The following is a 21,250-nucleotide window of genomic DNA, read 5'->3' on the forward strand; positions in this document are numbered from 1 at the left end:
TTGCACACCATACAGAACAATGCCCTAAGCATCCTCACTGGTTGCACAAAAGCAACTCCAACAGCTCATTCATACTTTGAAACTAAAGTCCTCCTGGTTAGAAAATGTCTTGATATAAAAGGAATACAGTTCTACGCGCCAACCTGAGCTAACACACAACACCCTTGTCTTTACGTGGCATTGCTTCACAAGACTTAGGAACGTAAAACAATCACCACATAAAAATTAGCAAACCCCCCTTCAGCAACATCCCACCTCCAAACATTCCAGCACTAGCACTGAAGAAACACCAATTCATTCATTTCACACACACAGCAACACGACACCTTGATCAGAACGCTGAAATACAAGCCCTCCCCCCTCGACATTCACCCATCAGTGGCGGCCTTAATAGAGCTGACTGAGTACCCCTCTCTAGGCTCAGATCAGGACATCATCTTGCTACCTCTAAAAGATTCTATTCACCTCTTGTGATGAAGGGGGAAAATGAAAGTTATATTCTGGCCTCTCCTGCATGAAGAAGAGCAGAACTTTCAGATCGTAGTAAAAATAGATTATATAAAACACCATCATATTGCAGGGATCGTCACCATCAACATCATTATCATCATCATCATCATCATCACATTATATTTTCCACTGGTACTACAAGTGATCTAGAAACAATAGGCCTGGTTGGAATACATTATGCACAGCGTAAACAAGACTTGACATACTGAACATGTAATATGAAAGAGTAAGACTGAAAACCGGGAAAGAAAAAAATGACTGTACCAGTATTGCAAGAGATGATGAAGGAGGGAGTGGAAAATAAAGAAAAAAGGAATGACAAGAAGTAAATTTCAGGGGATGAGGCAATGGGAGTTTACGATCCCATGCATAAAACTGATATCGCGAAGGAGATGGTAAACACAAAATTTCTGGGGGAGGTGGTGGCTGAATCGGTAGAGAGGTGGCCAGCAGTCCTAATGGACTCAGGTTCGAATCCCGGCTGGAGCAGGGAACAAATAATAAAATTGAATTTCATAAAGCAGACTTTACTAACATACAAGAAGACCCGCCGACATGTCATAAAAATTTCCCCTCTAATACCAACACACCAGTCTTGTATGAGAGAGCCCTAGAATGTATTTAATATGGACGGTGGGTGTTAGAGCCGAAGTGGTGACGTGTGGAGGTGTATGGTACGTAGGACTACTAGACCTTGGGAACAGGCTGTGAAGTCTATGCCCAGAGGTCGACTCATTTTAAATACATATATATATATATATATATATATATATATATATATATATATATATATATATATATATATATATATATATATATATATATATATTATGCAAGGAAGAAGAAAGAAGAGGCCAGGAGCCGGCAAATTGTTCCGTCCAAGAGAAAACAAAAACAAAATAACAAAGGGCCATATTCAAGGTCCGTTCAGTTCGGGCTGCCTGAACACACTGCGTTTGAAAGACTGTAGATCATAGGCAGTAGGAAATACAGACAGAGGGAGACAGTTCCAGGAATGAAACTGTTGACTGAAAAGCTGGGAGTAACAGATAACTCTTGCATTAGAGAGTTGGGCAGAAAAAGGTTGAGTATGTTGCTAGGCGGGTGCTACGTGCCCGTCGTAGTGGTGGAGGGATGCAAGCAGACAGTTCTGAGGAGCAGTGATCACTGGAGTAACGATAGAAAAGAGATAAATATGCAGCAGTGCCGCGAGGAGACAGAGGTGTAGGGGAGCCAGTAAGAAGAGGAGAGTTAATGAGATGAAAAGCCTTTGACTCCATCTTGTTGAGAAAAGCTGTATGTGGGGAGCCTCCCCAAACGTGAGAGTTGTACTATACAAAGGGGCGAATAGAACCATATACAAAATCAACAACTGTGCAGGGGTAAAGAAGGCACAGAGATGGCTTAGCACACCTAATTTCTTGGAAGCAGATTTTACAAGAGAGGTAATAGGATATTTCCAAGATAAATCCCGAGACAATTAACTCCAGGTATGTTTAAGGATCATGCAGAACTGAGTCGGATATCGTTTAAAGTTAGAGGACACTCCTGCGGAAGGTTTTGACTGGTTGATAGATGTAAAAATTGAGTTTTTGATGCAGTAAAAACAAGATTACTTTTACCCCAAACAGAGATATAAACCAGTTCAGACATTAGATGTGCCATAGTCCCAACCCTTGTTTGCCGAAGTAACTGCTGAGATGGACGCTGCGGGAAGCGAATGGAAAGTTGAAGGGTGGTCATCAGCGTATGAGTGGATTGGGTTAGATGTACAGCTTAGGTCATTGATAAATAAAAGGAAGAGAGTTGGCGATACGACAGAGCCCTAACGAACACCATTATTGATAGCTCTAGGAGAAGAACAGGGGCCGTCTACAATAGCTGCTATATACCGACCAGAAAGGAAGCTAGACATGAAGGCATAGATCTATCTATCTGTCTATCTATCTTTATCTATCTATCTATCTATATATAAACAGTATATCTATCTATCTATCTATCTATCTATCTATCTATCTATCTATATATATATATATATATATATATATATATATATATATATATATATATATATATTTATTTATGGGAGTGTGTGTGTGTGTGTGTGTGTGTGTGTGTGTGTGTGTGTGTGTGTGTGTGTGTGTAAGCCAAATAAACAGTTTTTATCCGGTATTAAGCAAACTTGGTGGAAGAGTTAAGCGACAACATGCTTTATATTTTATTTATAGTACTGTCAGAAGATTGACATAACTTTGGAAGCGTGTTGAAGTCGTGTGGGAGCTAATCAAGGCTATGACTAATCCATCCTGTTTAAAAAGTCTTGCCTAAGCATTTTAAAACATCTAGGCAGTGGCAAGAATGAAATAAAATGACACCATACTGATGGAGTCAGCCATACGGCCAAGATTCTCCAGCAACTTGCACTGGTGGGGGTAAGGGCAAGGACCAGTCAAGCACTGCAGTTATAAAAGAATGCCCGACCGGTGCTCCTGGACCAGAGCCGACCTGTCCTGAACCTTCTGAGAAAAAATCCACTCCAAAAACCTTAGGGCAAGAAATCTGGTTGCTGATTTCTCCGAGCCCATGCTAGTCCAGAACTGGATATTGGCTTCGTCTTGTCGCTGGAAACCAGGGATATACTGAAATTCGTTTTCCTTCAGTTCCGTAAGTTTGTCACAGTCCATGACAATAATTACATTCAGACTGATATTCAGAAACTGGATAAAAAAAAAAATGTAATTTTCCTTCTGAAGAATCTTGCCTTTAGATCCTGTCATAACCTTTTCAGTCCTGGGGACACTAATTTTACTTTGTTCTTGTAATAAACAGATCATTCTATCAAACTCTTGAGGATGTCTATGAAGGGATAGTTATACCCAGCCCCTCCAGTTCGAATTACTTCTTCTAATTTCAGCTGTTTGGGATGGCAAAACTGTAATTAAAAACACGTCAAGATAGCTGTTGTTGATGATGATCAGTCCAAGTCTGTCTGGCCGAGAAGACCCACCAAACTCAATCAAGCAACCGCCCATGCAAGGCTGTCCCGTGTGTCAAACTGAAGTTCCCTTGCCACAGCAAGGCGCGGGTAAAAGTGTCGAAGTTTGGTTCCTGGGTGAGCGCCTCATTTGCGTCTCTCCACCTAGCTAACAAGGGTGCCATAGTAAGCTTCACTTCACTCAGTAATTTAGTTATATAGTCATCATCCAGCGTAGTAAATGATTTCCTGGGTTACAGGAAACCATTAGGCTTGTCAATCAGTATAACAGCTATGAGCAGTTACTTCAGTAAACACGGGATGAGGCTATTGCACTTCTAATTCCTGACATGGGTTACATCTCTGATTAGGGTAAAAATAACCTTGTTATTTTTGCTGCATCCAAAACTCAGTTTCTACATCTTTCGCCCAGCAATAATCGTCCACAGGAGTACCCATTAAATTCAACAATATTTAACTCTTTTTCTAGATCATCTCCGAATATACTTGGAATTTCAGTCTCTCGGGATTTATCATGAAAATATGATATTACCTTGAAAAATCTTCCTCCATTTAAATGGCTGTGCTAAGTCTACTACTTGCCTTCTTTACGTTAACATAATTGCTGATTTTATGAAGGGGTTTTATTCGCTCCTGTGTAGATTGCAAAGCTCATGTGGGGAGAGGGGAGACTCCCCATATACAGCTCTTCTCAACAGCGCTGAGTCAAAGCCTTTCGTCCCATTAACTCTCCTCCTTCAACCTCTGTCTCTTGTTCACATTGTTGCATCATTATCTGTTTTCTGTCACTACGTCAGTGGTCGCTGCTCTTCTGAACTGTCTGTTTGCATTCCTTCTCCATTACGGCGGACGCGTAGCACCCGTTTGGCAACAAATTCTCACTCCTTCTCTGCCTAGCTCTCTAATGCAAGAGTTAACCGATGCTCCCAGACCTTCATATATGCAACAGGTCAGCTCTGGAACTGCCTTCTATCTGCATTTCCTTCTGGGTTTGACCTCCATTTTTTTTTTTTTTTTTTTTTTTGCGTAATGTCCAGGTATCTTAGAACGAACGGGTACTAAATTTGGCTCTTTTTTTCTTTCCTTCCTGAAGGAACAATTGTACTGGCTTCCAACTTTTGGTTCTTTCTACCTTGCATAAAAAAAAAAAAAAAAAAGATACAACACTACGGTACATCTTTTCTATAGCACATCTTCGTGAGTGAGAGTAGATTCTAATGTTGATCTCTTGTGATACCCCTGCATTCAGAATTACAGATTACTTTTTTTAGCACATTGTGACGAGCACCATATTACATTCAACGTAGATCTCCTATTAAAGTTCAGCACTGCAGATGGAGAGAGATGGCAATATCCACGGCAAGCCTTTGAACAGCATCATATTTTAAATTCGCTTTACAGCTCAGCATTCTAGACTGAGAGTGTATTTTTAAGCCAAATTAACACAGCACCTCCCCTCCTTTTCTCAAACCTTAATCCCCCGCTTTCCTTCCTCGCTACCCATCCCCCCTCTCTTTTGCCCACATGTCGCTAGTTGTACATGCATATGTTTGTCCATAATCGTCTATATTCATATAATGAAGAAAGCCTAGGTAGGGCCGAAACAGTTATACCTTCTCATTAAAAGCAGGCCGTTCTACAATGTATATAATTTTCTTCCAGTACTTCTTCGTTTAAGCATTGATCTCACTCAACACACCTCCTCCAGTTTTCTCCTAACTTCTTCAGCATGTTGGAGTCTATTTATTGTATATTTGTTGCAGCCTAACTATTTAGTTCAGCTTAAGAGGATCTTAGCAGTAAGAGCTTGTATCTGATTCCTTGTGTTAAAAAAAAAAGTCTCCCAGGGCGAAGAAAATCGTCTGAAAACAAGAAAAAAAAAAAAATCCTCGTAGTACTAACTCTGACTGGTAGGGATTTTTCAAGAGCGAATATAATTGTCCGAGATTACCCAGAACAAATTACTAAATGTGCAATAAGCCCAGCGAAAGCGATGAAGGCAAATTAATATTACATAAACAACATTTAAGACCTGGATATAGTAGGTAGGACTGCGAAAATGTCAGCGTCTTGGAAGCAGTGCATCATTTGAAAATTGCAGCATCCATTTTAACCATTTGAGGAAGAAAAAGATTTCTATAAGCTGAATGAAATCGCCTGGTGTTAGCTAAAATATACTTCAGCGCGACACCACTGCTAAATGGCATAACAGTGGACTCCAGATGAAAATTATTCCAATAATGAACGAAACCTCCCAGCCAGTCGGTCATTTCATGGTTAATCACACACACACACACACACACACACACACACACTTTCCACTTCCATATCAAAGCCCATGATTTTCAACATGCATCGGTCCTTCATCATTTTTTATCTTTTCAACAGCCACAACAAACTAATTCGAAACAAACAGTAACACAGGGTATAAAACAAATTGCCTTAAATTACTTAAACTGTGAACTTTATTTGGTACAAAAAGCTATGTACAGGTATAAACATCCATATATATACACAAATGAGGTGACGCAGCCAAGGATTTAAGGCACGTTCCTCTCCCATCTACTCTAGTGACTTAGAAAATAATGGAGCAGGCTTTGTACGTGAAGACAGGAAGACCGATGACGAACATGCATATGGAGGGAATGAATGCCACATGGAATGATGATAGAAATGGTGAATTGCATTACACATCCACAGCACATAATAAACATCAATAAAAATAATGCAGATGGTGATTATGGCTGTGTTTATAAAGGGGACATTCAAGAGGGACCAAATATACAGTATAAATGGTAATGATAGTGTAGTACATATCCAAAGATCCTAATATAGAAAGATGACTGTGCTTATGAAGGGAATATTCAAGGACCAAATATATTAATGATAGTGGACAATAATATATCCGTAATACGTGAAAAGTATCAGTAAAAAATAAATGGTGATTATGAAAAGACAGAATGCATAATCGGTTAATGACTTCACACATGGTAATTTCCTGAATACATAATTATTATAAAAATGATAAAATGATACTTATGATGATGTAATAAAACAGATAAATTATACAAATGGCAAACATGGTGATGATGCTGATCTGCACACAACAAAAACAATAACAGATCTAATGCAACTGCGATGATAATGAAGAGTATAACGAACAACTGTTAATTCATATGGAAGACAAAAAAATAATAATGATATGCAAATCGAAATACATCATCTCTTGAACATTTGACACAGTATTATATATGATGCATAGTAGTCATGAATAATTTTGACTAGGCTATAATTAATACAACCGAATGATACACTAAGATGTTAATGAAGTAACACATGACATGATCGTGATACACTAACGATGTTGCATTGCCCATTCATTACGACTGCGACATTTTATTATATTCTTGCTATGACCAGACAATTTTGTCCAGCCCAGGAGACCTCAGAACTGGAGATTATAAAACCTTCATAATCCCTTCTTTAAATGCGTGTTTAGTGCTGAATAAAAGTCTTAATACAGCCAGAACAGAATAAAAACACCTTCAATTAGAAGGGATTATGGGGGCTGTATACATAACCATTAAAAACCGCATACATTAATGTACCATATGAATCTGACAACAAAATTTAACTTTATTATAAAATGCAGGTGAACAGTTATGACAGCAATGATAATGATAATGATTAGGTCTGAATATATACAGAAGCAATGAAAACTTGTAGAGCAAATAAAAAAATGCAAATAATGGGGACAGAGGCTTGTCACACGAACGGATTTTCAAGCAACTGTTCCCAAGCAACTGGATCTTGGTGGTGACTTTTCCAGGGTTGCTGGTGATTCTTCATGACGACTACGATCTTAACGCCCGCGTTGCAACACTTCTTTAAAGGTTTACGACAACATGGCACAAAGGATTACCAGAGAAAAGTTTCCGTAAAAATCTGTCGTGTGACACTGCTTTAAGGAACATGAGTAAATACCAAATGAAATGCATGAGTGATTGGGTATTGGCATGAATAAAGTATGATTACAAAGTGAGTATACACAACCAAGCTACTAATGAAGGTATGAATGCAAATACAATCTACGCAAATGATAATGGTGAACATGATATGAAAACAAAAGCATAACGAGATAACAGTGATGACTATGACCGTGACGTGGTATAACAACTGCATAATGCCGACTACGGAATGAGAGTGAACAGGAACCTAGCATAGTGCATGTTTTCATTGTATTCACTGCTTACGCCGCTTCATGTATTTAGCATCACAAGTTATGTTTATTTATGCTTATTGTAAGTGAATCATCTGCCATTATCTAACAGTGTTTCATATTTAATGGTGCGTGCTTAACTCGCTTAGCCTGTGGACGTACTTTTCATTATAGTCTTGCTATCGTCAAGTGATTTCAGTAAACTTACAAAAAGGGTCACAAATTGCAATTGTTACATATACCCTTCACCAACTCCTGGCACCACTATAAGTTCCTTCCTGACATGAATAAAATCGTCTGGTAATACTCTGAACTAAATTAATAATACCATCGGACTAAAGTTAAAATTTACATCGCAAAGGGGAAGGCCAGCCCCCCAGTATTTGGCGGGTACTTATGGAACGCCTATGGAAACGTGATCTGATTGCATCGCACATGAGAAGCAAAACACCATGACACATTCTTTGTTCGTCACGTGCTTCGGGAAATTGTCGCAAAAAAATTAGGGACTTGCCATCCTCTTCGCATTTTAAGATATAGACGAACCTCTCCAGGTTTAGGCTGTATTTAACTTTTTTTCTTCCTATCTCAAACCCATTCTATTGCAGTAAGTAGGATCTATAGTAATGAATGAGTTTATAATGGGGATACTTATTCCTCCCAATCAAAGTCTCTTCCAAGCTCAGCAAAATCGTCTCGTGATAGCAAAGATAAATTTTAAATTACCGCAGGTCACAAGCTTGAAGCAGTTAAGCCTATGGCCGTCAGTCTTATTTATGCAAAAATTTTTAGTTTAATCCATGCCTAATTCACCAATATAAACTTATGAAGGAAACCTATCAGGTGTACTTTCAAGACCAATAAAAATGTACTGGTAGAACCTGCACGGCTCTTATGACCATAAAAGCACAAAAAGCATGAACATCAATACTGCCGACCACGTTGATTATGGCAGTAACGTATAATCCTCCACACAAGCAAGGGATCAGTCACAAAATTTCTGCATAAAAGAAGCCTGGGATGAATGTCTGAGGTAATAAATATATCTCAGAATTTTCAATAAACAATTATTGCCTGTACCTACCGTGAGCAATATATATATATATATATATATATATATATATATATATATATATATATATATATATATATATAGGCTATATATATTTTTTAACTACATTCTAACGGCGAAGATAAAAAAATACAAATAAAAATCGAAATTTCTTTTCAAGTTGAGAAATTACATTTAAAAAAATCTATAAACGTTGATGTCAGGGGAAAAAAAATTAAAGGCTTGGACAGAAACTACCCTATTCACTTCTCAGTTGTGGTCACGCTTAGGAACTTTGGCATCAACAATAAGTGAATGAGTTATGGCAAATATGTTTTATGAGGCTTAACCCTTTCACTAACATGACGACTTTTATGACTTTATTTTCGCTGCTCAAAGATGATTTCAGGCAGCTTAGGAAGGATTTCTCGGGACTGGAGTGTGTAAAAAAAAAAAAAAAAATCACCGTTCTTTGATCGTTGTCATAGTGAAGGTGTTAACAGTAGAAGCAAGTTGCCATGAACCCCTTCACTGTAATTACCATTAAAAATTTAAATTTGGTCTTGCCAAAATGCTGTACTTGTTAAGCTTGAGGCATCTCGCAGTGAAAAGCTTAAATGACCTCTCAACCAGAGAGAGTGTGATGTTGGCAGATGACGTATCTAAACTCTTTCAAAATATGGCGATACAAAACTTCTACGGTACTGTACAATCATAGTTTCTGTCAAACAGTGCCAGCTGCGAGAGAACACAAATGGCGGTTGTTTCAACACTGTGAGGAAATCTGCAAGATATATATACTGTATATATATTTATATAAACACTTATGAATACAGCCGCAAGCTTCCTGACTCCTCCTTCCCACTATTTGACACAACGCGACTGTATGCTCATGGATTTAGGAGGCTTTCTTGCATAATTTGCATAAATAAAGTACAAAATAATACTGATTTACCATATTCAAAAATAATCAGTTTAGGAGGCGATGCTAGCGAGTCCTCCAAACTGACGAGAATACATGCCATGGTATACAGTGGGTGGGGGAGCAGTGGCTATCACAGCACACAGCCGTATGTGCGGCTTAGTGGGTTATATCACACACGACGGCAACACATCACCCCATGACACTCTAGATCTTGGTCACGTGTGGTCGGGATTCAGGCACAAAGGTGTAGAGGTTGGCATGGGCATGGTTGTGGGACGACAGGGTGGGTGGCGGCAGAGTGAATGTGGGCAAGGTGGGTGGGCGTGGTGGGATGGTGGGGACGCCTGCCACTTTGACCAGGGTGTCGTCCAGGTGCAGGGCAGGGTTGGTGTGGGTCCATGGGTCACACTTGGCGGGGGTGGTGGGACACTCAGAAGCTGCAGCACTCCTGGCGTGCCACCACACCAGACCCGCTGCCACCAGCAGTGCCACCACCACACCAGCTGCCGCACCCGCCACAACCTCTAATGATACAGGTGGCACGGCCTTGTGCACCAGTGGCAGAGTGGGCGTGATGCGATTTTGGCGGGTGGCAGCGTGGGCAACCAGGGAGATATTGTGGGTATCAAGGGTGAGGTGTGCCGAGCGGAGGGGGCGGCCTAGTGGACCAGCCACAGCCTCCACCTGTACCAGGTAGACAGTGTCGGGCCATAAAGTGAGGTCCACCTCGGAAAGGTCGGTATACAGATGACCTTTCAGACCGCCACCCTCCACCTCCCAAGTCACCAGGTAGTCAGCACTGCGAGGGCTGACTGGCGGCCACCAAACCCTGGCTGCCACCAGCCCTGAGGCCTCCACCTCTGCCTCGTGCCGCAGTGCCCAACCATCCTCACCGCCGGCCTCAATGCCGTTGGTCTGAGGACGATCATGGGCAGGGTGGGGACGGGGCAAGACGAGGCCGGGCTTGTTGTGGGGCGGGGGTGCGTAGGGTGTGATGATGACAGACAGCACCCCGGACTCCGCTACTGCTACCAGTTTCATGTCATCTCCAGGTGCCAGGGCAGCCAGTGAGGCGGCAGGGGCAGCAGTCTGCAGCAGTAGGCGCCAGGTCTGATTGGCGCCGCGCCTAAATATTGCATACACTACATGCTCGCGGGGTGCAGCGCGTCCCCACGCCAGCGTCCAGTGTGCGGCAGTACCGCTGAAAACGAGGGTAAGGCGTGAGTTGTGTTGGCTGAGGGGAACGGCAGGCTGGGGGTGGGACGAGAAGAACTCACACGCTGAGCCACATCCGGCACTCTGAGGAGGCAGAAGGGGAGAGGGAAGTTAGTAGTAGGCAATGCAGTAACTAATCACTACAGATTTATACTTTACTGTACCGGCGACAAAAAAAAGTCGCATCTCTTTATCTTCTCTTGCCTAACATACGAAAGCATACGATGCGGAGATATCATACGCAGTTTTGTATTTCCTGATCAGCAGTCTTCTATAACGTGAAGCAACAATTTAAGATAATACGGCATTAAGATGAATTTTTAGTCGCCCCTGCTTATGTTAAAACATCGTTCAGAGCAAGTGATCATTGAGCCAATGGTAACAACTACTTACTTCCACTAACGACTGTACAAACAGCTATAGATTATACAACTGACACTTGTAAAACACTAGCAGCACTTTAAACATGTGACACTTAACACACACCAAAAATAAATTTAACTGACACCTACACCAACATCACTGCAAAATAAAAACGCTCACACAGTGTTAATCACCTACTCCACTGCAAATTGCACACGATACCCACGGTAGGCCTACTATTATCCGTTCCTAAAAGCCTGCTAGTTATACCTAGACACTACAATAGCCATACAGACCAATGAGTAAACTAATGAACAGCCATTTTCTTACGGCGCTCGTTTCATAGAGTCTGTAAATCTTATGGATTTTATCCTTCGTGTTGAAACGGGAAAGTGGGTTGGGATGATGATAATGATGAGGGTGGTGACTACCATCTGTAGGCAATATTTCACATTACAGTTACAAATTAATACAAGTAGTATCGTAGTTTTCCATTAAAAGCGAAAAACTCACACACAAGTGAGCCTTCCTATATCAGCAGCTCCACAACGTAAACATAGTTACTGAACAGCTATAAGGTTCTCCTAAACCAGTTATAAAAGCATATCCTCAAAACCTACATGTAATACGCATCACTGAACACAAGGAACTGTAATACACACACACACACACATATACTGTATATATATATATATATATATAAAATCATACTATCCTTTTACAAATGTAATGAAAACAATGAGAGATCCTCATTTTTCAGTTTTTGGTTTTAAAAATAGTATTATAATTATGAGACGGTAGCTTCCATATTTGTGTGTGTGTGTGTGTGTCTTGCTTCTTACGTAATGATTTTATCCATTCAGTATTTTATTACCTTACGTGCATCATGATTCTGACATGATGTCAGTCCTAGAAAAGATATCTAGCGGTTTTACTATCTTACGTTTCACTCCATTTTTTTGTTACAAAGTTTTTGGTGATGAAATTCAATCTTTTGCGTCAAAAAGTTAAATTAAGTATATTAAGTTGGTTTTGTTAACAACCATGAATAATTAAGGAATTCTAAATGCAACCAGTGAACTTTACTCTCAAGAAAAAAAAAAAAAAATCAAAATTTCGTCCAAACTAAAGCCGTGCTAGGCTCGTAAACACCGACCAGATATACGTTAGTTGTACCAGGCATCAAGCTTCTTTGACTAACAGGAAATGCTTCTGCACTGATGTAAAGCCCACCGATATCCGCGGCAAACAAGATTAAAGCAGGAGAGTGAATAGAGTCAAACTTACACAAAATTCTCGCTGGCCGCAGGTTAAGCTCCAGATGGGGAAGTTGGTGGCCAGCAGCTCGCACGTCTCCCAGCACTGCAACAAGAACAACGACATAAGCACAGTGAAGAGAAAAAAAACAAGGTACTGCAAAATAAAGTGTGGCAGAGAGATAGAGCCAGCAGTATTAACCCTGCTCTGATGACTTACTATGTCCATTATTGCGGCTACTGAATAGATGGTGTTACGCAAGTTAGGAAGACCTCTAAAATTAAAAATGTTAATGTAGGCTATGACAAACCTCCCCATGCCAGAGAGTCTCCCCAATGCTGAAAAATATCGTTTGAAGATGAAAGTATAAAATAACAATGCGTCCCCGGGATGAAGTTAACATGAACATTAGAACCTCTACATAAACACTACCTTTACAGGAAAGCGAACAGAAAGATGGAACAACTAGATACAGTTACCATATAAACGTTGCAATAAAAACTGACCTAAATCAACAGCATTACAAACACTGGAACAACGGCGTGCACACTACCTACAGAGCTCTATTGATAACACAGCAACACAGGCATACAAAAGCAAAGTTAACTCACTCCAATACCTAAATTACATCACTACTCCGACAGCGAAATGAACAGTGACAAGACTGCACCGAGACGATTTGCAGTAATGATATATGCCGTGGATGACGATGAAGAAGCAATATAAACAAAAGGAAGACAAAAACGGTACAATCATATACGCCATATATGCCTTGTAACAAGACGGAAATAATAACACCAACAACGAGAGCAATGCTGCAATCATATTAGGTTAGGGCCTGCACCACAAAGATGGAAGAAACGGGGACACTAAATAAAGCCTTTTTATCAGCAACATGAAGCCTCCTAAAACACCTAAACGGGGACGATAACAATGCTAAAACCCAGAACAAAATTATAAAACACACGACACTACATACATAAGCAATAAGACCTGCCACGGCCGGTGCAACAAAACGGGTTCCAAGAGCAACTTTAGTTATATATTTCTTACAGTAAAAACTAACATCATCACAATATGAACAATATACAACATTCCAATAGCAACACCAGACAGAACCGATGCAACATGAGTTAGGTTTTACCAAGAAAACGCAGTTCTTTTTAATTCTGCAGTAGTCTACATACACGGACAAAAAAAATCATCAACCCACACAAGAACAGCTGCAGAGCCATTAATTTGGTTATAACACATGGCTCTACAGCAGCAACATCAGCCAGGTGTGACGTAACTTGAGTTTGGTTCTCCTCAAATCACATTAGCCCTGCAATGCCTTAAAAGGGAGAGAAAAAAACAGTCTTGAACATACAGCAAAGGAGAAAAAATGCAACATTAATACTACAGCAACACCATGACGACCCTTAAGACCAGTCGGAGCCGACACAACATGAATAAGGTGTTTCCCAAATCACATTAGTCTTGCAACACCTAAAAAGGGTACGAACACACCCTCAAAACCCACACTAAAAGAGCAACAACACACAACACTACAACAGCAACACCAGCCGTAGCCGATACAACATGAGTAAGGTGTTTCCAGACCCTAAACATCGGACCAAGCACTGCTCAAGATTCAATTTCGGGGTTTGTGATTACGGGCTGATAATCAAATACAATTTCTGCTATAAATGGAAAATATTGGCGACAGTCTCCCAGTGAAGTAGGGCCTGGGGGATGATGATGAGGCAAAAGGATGGGGTAAAGGGAAGGGAATGGGGGAAGATGGGAAGAAGAAATGAGGAGGAAAATGGTGGAAGGAATAAGAGGGAGAAGAAAATGGTGCAGAATGGAGAGAGACATAAAGGAGAAATATAAGAAGAAGCAAGAGGAGGGGAACAGGAAACGGATGGAGAGAAGGAATGAAGAGGCAGATGGTAGAAAGGGCCTTGAGGATGAAACGGGAGAAAACAGAAGTGAGAGAGAGAGAGAGAGAGAGAGAGAGAGAGAGAGAGAGAATGTATGGAGATGAAGGCAAAACGGAGGCAGAAGTAGACGACAGGAAGGAGATGGGAGAAACGGGTGGTAAGCGAGAGGAATGGGTCAGGAAATTGAAAAGAGGGAGGGGAGATTGAGCAGGATGGGCAAGACGTGAGGTGAGAGCAAAATGTAAACAAGTTACGGGAAAGAGGAAAGGGCAGAGTCAAGAAAGGGAGGATGGTAGGATACTGAAGGGAGGAAAGGAAGATGGGATAGAACGGAGAGGGGCAGGAGTCGGACGAACAGGGGATAAAAAGGAAGCAGAATGGACAAAAGAAGCTGTGGGAAGGCGAAAAGAGAGGAGAAGTGGTAAGGAGGGAAAAAAGGGTGGAATGAGGCAGAACGCAGAAGAAACAAGAGAAGTGGGGAGAGGAAGTAAGAAAAACAACAGTAGATAAGGGGAGAGTAAAATATTTCAGAGGAGCAAGAAGTATAAACTATAAAGGAGTGCAAAGGAGGAACGAAAACATGATAAACAACTGATAAGAAGACACTCGAGTATAAATAAAGAGGAGAGAGGGAGAAAGAAAAGAGAAAAAGAGGATGGGAGGGACTGAAAAGGTTAAAGAGAGGAAGGAACAGGAGGGAGGAAGGGAAGGAGTCGATGAAGTAAGAAAGGAGGAGTGACAAAAAAAAAAAAAAAATGAGAAGGGGAAGGGAAGAATGGGTGAGGAAGTGCTAAAAGGGGAAGGGGGAGAATCGAGGGAGAAGGTGAAAGGAGAGGGCGTAAGAGGAAACACAGAAGTAATACGAAAACAGAGTCTACTGCAGAGAAAGATTACGAGAGACAGACGAGAGAAAGTAAGAAAGGAAACAGGGAGAAGAGAAGGATGTACAAAAAAAAAAAAAAAAAAAGAAGAAGAAGACAAAGCAGAAATGGGCAGAAAAGATAAAGTACGAAAAGAAGGCCAGAAAAGGAGAACGAAATGAGAGACAGGTGAGAGGCAGGACGAAGAGGAAGGTGGCAGAAAGATGGTGGAGAGAGAGAAAAAAAAAGAGGAGTTGAAGTACGAACAGAAATAGAGAGATGGAAGAAATAACGAAGAGAAAGAAGTATGAAAGAAAGAGGTAAAAAGGACGACGGACAGGAAATCGAGGATGTTAAAAAAAAAAAAAAAAAAATCAGAAGTACAAAAAGAAAGATGGACAGGAAAAGAATGCTAAAGCAGAAAGAAGAATAGGAAAAGAAAGCTAAAAAAGAAAGAAGTAGCAGAAAGTACGAAGAGAGAGAGGGCAGAAAGGGAGTAAGATAAGAACTTGGAATGTTCCTTAATGCCACAAGCGGTACATAAAAACACAACATGCAACAGCTGTGGATGTAATTGTAAAAGATCACAGAATTATTGTTTCTGGCCAGAAGTGCAAATTACGTCGAATTACAGCATTACAGGCCATACTAATCAAAGCAGAAGCCAATCGAAGGCACAGTGTATGACTAGGCTCCACTTATGTCATTTGGGTACATTCTGGCTGTCGTTTCAGCATCACCCGACTTAGAGGTAAATTGGCATTGGGTAAGATATGCGGGTATGTTTTTACTTTCTTTTAATTTTTCTAAGCCCTTCATTTCGGTGACGGCTTGTTTAATTAATGTTCTCCTCACTGTAATTCATGTTAAGTTCTCCCGTCTCACAAAATATATTTTCCTGATATGTATGGTAAAATATACAATCTTTTCAGACACGAAGAATTTAAACTACCAAAGTAATTTATATACTGACCTCACCTCACGCTGTACCGTTACTTTTCTTATTAGTGTTTCTTTGTCATTCTAGCATGGATACAAAAAAAAAAATTGTATCCATTCGACCTTACAAATTATTTTAATTGTATACACGTGAAAAACTCAACTAAATACAATATATGGTGATTTACTCTGTGCTACCCTCATCTCACAATATATCTCTTTTGCTCGGATCACATTTTCCTTCCTTCTTAGAAGGTTAAGGTTTTCTTAAGTCTGTTTATGCCTGTTATACCTGCCAGATAATTCAGATTTTTTGCACCTGACTTATTCATTGCATATAAAGTAGTTTATACTATGCTTGTACTTCCATCAGTCTCTGGAATCCCTACACAGTCAAAAGTTTACTCTTGTGTGTTCAGTTTATGCTGACTTTATGTGAATATCCCAAATGAATTCACAGTAATTTAAGTTCTCCTCATCTCGAAATACGCGTGTTTTACTGACATCCATTTTCTTCCCTTCCTTTTCAGAAGATAAGCATTTTTCCTATGTCTGTCCTCAAATTATACACGTGCATAACTCTGTTTTATTTTATGCTCTCTTCACCTCACACTATGCCAGTTTTCTGGAATTCCTCTCTCTCCCCTTCCTACTTATATTGCTTGAGGTGTTCCTAAGTCTGTCCTTACGTTCCTGTTATATTATACAAGCTTCATACACGTGCATAACCCAATACAGTAATTTATTTTATGCTCTCCTCATCTCACAATATACCTGCTTGGCTGGGATCCCTCTTTCTTCCCTTCGTGGCTGGGTGAGGAGGCAACGGTGGGCCGAGGCCTCTTAGGTACGAAACAACCCCGGTAATGGTGGGTGGGGAGTCAAAGGCGGCGCACTGTATTGTCTCTCCCTCTATAACTCTGGCCCCTTACATGTTCCTCCGTCCCTCCCTCCCTCTTCCCCCTCCGCATCTCCCTTCCTCTTCCCTCTTCTTTACGACGTCTTTTTACTGTCGATAAGATCTTGGCTCGTTTAGTTAATGGGTATAATTTCAGCACATCGTCAACAAAAGCATATGCGAACAAATGATGGTTTTCGACCGACAGTCTTTTGTTTCGCACCTTAAACAAACTATAGACGCCGTGATCCCTTACCACCCCGTCCCCGCCAGCTTGATGTATGATAATTATAAACATTATGCTTATGTATGCGCGTTTAAGACCCCACTTTCAAAGAGATCCCGGGCCTTAAGAGGATACAATAAATTCGTCTCAGGGTTTCTAAATTAATAGGAATTTCCATTACTGACCCGAAAATAAATAAATGGATAAATCAGAGGAGATGGGAGTGGGCGGGGGCAGTAGACAATAAGCCACAGAACACGGGCGTCCTGCATAAATCTCGAGCTGAGAAACAAATGCACTGCGCAACCTTCCACGGCCCCAACCAACCTCACCTGACCCCACCCCGACCATACGCCTCTGCCCCAGCACGATCATACCACATAGCCTACACCACCCCACTCCCCCTTCTATCTTATACCCACGATTCCTTTTCATCTTTCTATACTCATGCCCTACATCCATACTGAATACACCGTTTCTCCTTCTAACCTTAAACCCAGCATCGATACAACGTACTGTACATCCCTTCTCTCTTCCTTTTGTTCAGTATGCAAGAGGGGGAGCATATACACTCTCCCCCTCTTGCTTCTGTCCTATAACCAACATCTATACAGAATAATCCCTCTCCAATCCTTAAGCACAACATAATATGTATATATTAAATACAACAGGCACGATTCCTCTCCATCCTTAGCTATAACATCCATAATAACATACAGGACTTCTCGTCCTCTTCTATCATTACTCACAGCATCATGCAATATACCTCATCCATCTCTTCCTTCTACCTTTATGCAAAAAATCCATACAACATACGCTGTCATTCTCCTCCTTCTACCTTATACCCGACATAAATACGTCATGCATAATCCCTTTCCATCTTACCTCCGAATACATACCATCATACATCCCTATCCTTCATCTCTAGTTATGCACAACTTCATACAACATGCATGACCCTTATTCTTGTATTAATCTGATGATCAGCATTCATGCAACATACACATCCCTTTCCTTAACTTAAGTCCATAATCCATGAAATACACGATCGACCTTCTATACACACGCACAACATTCATGCAACCTGCACCATCCCTCTTATATGATTATACCCAATATTCTTTAAAAACACCATCCTTCTCTTTCTCCTATCTTATACACAAAATCCATACAGCATATGCCGTCACTCTCCTCCCTCTCATATTCTTTTGCCGAAGATATATATAGGCCTATATATACAGTGTATATATATACAGCGTATATATATATATATATATATATATATATATATATATATATATATATAGATAGATAGATAGATAGATAGATAGACAGATAGATAGATAGATAGATAGATAGATTGATGGATAGATATGCTCCATCCCTCTCCTCCTGCCATCCTATAATCAACACCCATTCAAAATACATCCCTCTCCTCCCAGTCTGTACGAGTACACAACATCCACACAAAGTACATCCCTCTCCTTCTGCCATGATATACAAGTACACAACATCCATACCAAGTACATCCCTCTCCTTCTGCCATGATATACAAGTACACAACATCCACACCTCTCCATCTGCCATACTATAACCAACATTTATCGCACACAGAATACACGGTCGCTCTCCTTCTATACCTATGCACGACATCCATAAAAAAGCTCCACCTCACTGAAACCCAAGTGGGAGTCTCTGTACAACCACGCCGAAGCGAGACGGAGAGAGAGCGAGGGAAGAAGATGGACAGAAGGGGGGGAGAGGAGGGAATAAGACGGAGGAAGAGAGAGGGAAGAAGAAGGAGAAGTATGAGAACAGACGAAAGATGAAATGAATTGTTAGAAAAGAGGGTGAGGAATGGAAAAAAAAAAAAATGGATACACAGAGGAGGAAGAATCTAGATGAGGAGAGAGAGAGAGAGAGAGAGAGAGAGAGAGAGAGAGAGAGAGAGAGAGAGAGAGAGAGAGAGAATGTCATTTCTTTTTCATTCCCACTACTGATATGGATACTACAGAGGTCTTCTAAACAGAATAAAATCATCTGGATATCTCAAGTATAATAAGACAAGGATACTCTGCACTGAACCAACGATCTCACTTTCTCTCTAACCCATATTCAGTAACGCCTTAAACAGTTTCGATAAATTAAGAAAGCTGCTCTGTGTATTATTATTTTTTTCTAACTTCACCAGCACAGGCAGGAGGGACTGTATATAACCTGACAGCCTCACTAAAAATAATACACAAAGAAAGGACCTCATTCTCTCTCTCTCTCTCTCTCTCTCTCTCTCTCCAAACTCCAGTAAGATGTCAATTCCTGGTCCATCTCCATCACCGTCCCTCCACACCTCTCTCTCTCTTTTTTTTTTTTTCTCTCTCTCTCTCTCTCTCTCTCTCTCTCTCTCCCTAAACCCCAGTAAGATGTCAATTCCTGGTCCATCTCCAACACAGTCCTTCCACACCTTACCCTGAAAAGCAAACCAACAACATTCAGGACCAACAAACCATTCAGTCACTCCACAACCACCCACGCAATACCCGAACAAGACACACACCACTATAACTCAAATTCCAACCCCATCCCAACCCCAACAAGTCCCCATTTCCTAACCCCAGCCTGCGCAGGACAACACTGGACTGCACTTCATCCACAGAGCGCCTTTAGATCCCCCCTCTCCTCTTAGCTACTGAGTTATGGAGCAAATGGTTCCCGGCTGGACTGTGATCCCGCTGATTAAGTCAATACGTGGGGAGAGGAGACGGGGAAGGGGAGAGGTGAGGCAGAAAGAAAGATGGGAGCGAGGGGAAGCAGAGAGAGAGAGAGAGAGAGAGAGAGAGAGAGAGAGAGAGGGGGGGGGTAGACGTGGAATGGGTAGGATGGGAAAGGTGCGAAAGAGGGGGGGGGGGGGTGGACGTGGAATGGGTAGGATGGGAAAGGTGCGAAAGAAGAAAACGGATAGGATAAGGTGGGAAGGGAAGGGGAGAAGAGGGTGAGGGATATAGGAAAGTGGTATGATAGGAAGAGTGCAACATGAGTACAACGGAGTGCAAAGGAAAGCAAGCAGCAGCGGTCCTTTCAAGGGAAAATTAAACCTAACAAACCTATTCTATGAGTTAGGACAGAGAAGCAGGAAGGCTCGAGAAGGTAAGGGGAGGGGAGGGATGGACGACAATAAAAAAGAAGGGGAAGGGGCAGGAGTGCAAAAGGTAGAGATAGGAAGGGAAAGGAAAGGAGTAGGGAAGGAAGGTGTAACAGGTAAGAAAGGGTGAGTGAAACATGGAGAGAGGAATCTCCTACCGTGCAAATCTACCATTTCCTTGCGCGTCACTTCGCTATCGGTGACGCATGTAGAACAAAATGGTGGATGAATATGAAGAGCGGAAGTGGGAGTGGAGGGCGGAGCCAAAGTAAGGCGGAGACAGGAAGGGAACTGGAGGGGAGTAAAGAATGGGAAGGGGAAGGGAGAGGAAGGTACAAGAGGGAAGGGGAAGGAATGGGAGGGGCAAGGAGGAAAGGATACAGGTAGGGAAGGGACTTTGTGATGGGATAGGACGGGAAAGGAAGAAACGAGAAGAAAGAAGAGAAAAACTAGTTGCATCAAATAGAGAAAGACAAGAGAGCAGTGATGAAATAAGCAAATAATCAGATATCAGGAGACAAAAAGGAACAGGAGATGGGAGAGAGAAAGGAAAATCCCTAATTCCCATTGTTCAGCAACACTAGGCTAAGAAAATTAATTAAGGTTGTTTTTTGAGTCGTATCCTCGTTGGCTTAGAAAGCTTCCTAGTACCTATTTCTTTGGAGATCTTTTTTCCATAATTTACTGCTCTCCTGTATATTGTTCCTATCTTTTAAACACAAACATGG

At 41.2% G+C, this 21,250-nt stretch overlaps 1 protein-coding gene across 1 annotated transcript in view; it reads right to left on the minus strand.

Moving 5' to 3' along the window:
- Window positions 1–9,904: 9,904 nt before the first annotated feature.
- The window catches only part of LOC145410135 (uncharacterized), a 98,004-nt gene continuing 86,658 nt past the window's right edge, over window positions 9,905–21,250 (minus strand). The window contains exons 3-4 of the mRNA XM_080280332.1: window positions 12,566–12,640; window positions 9,905–10,999 (exon numbers count right to left, since the gene is read on the minus strand). Coding sequence (XP_080136458.1) covers window positions 9,905–10,999; window positions 12,566–12,640 — 1,170 coding nt within the window. The remainder of the gene's footprint in view (window positions 11,000–12,565; window positions 12,641–21,250) is intronic.

The sequence above is a fragment of the Coenobita brevimanus genome, chromosome 84 (assembly GCF_032717465.1).
Source record: "Coenobita brevimanus isolate Jiangsu-jjx chromosome 84, ASM3271746v2, whole genome shotgun sequence".
Classification (NCBI taxonomy): Eukaryota; Metazoa; Arthropoda; class Malacostraca; order Decapoda; family Coenobitidae; genus Coenobita; species Coenobita brevimanus.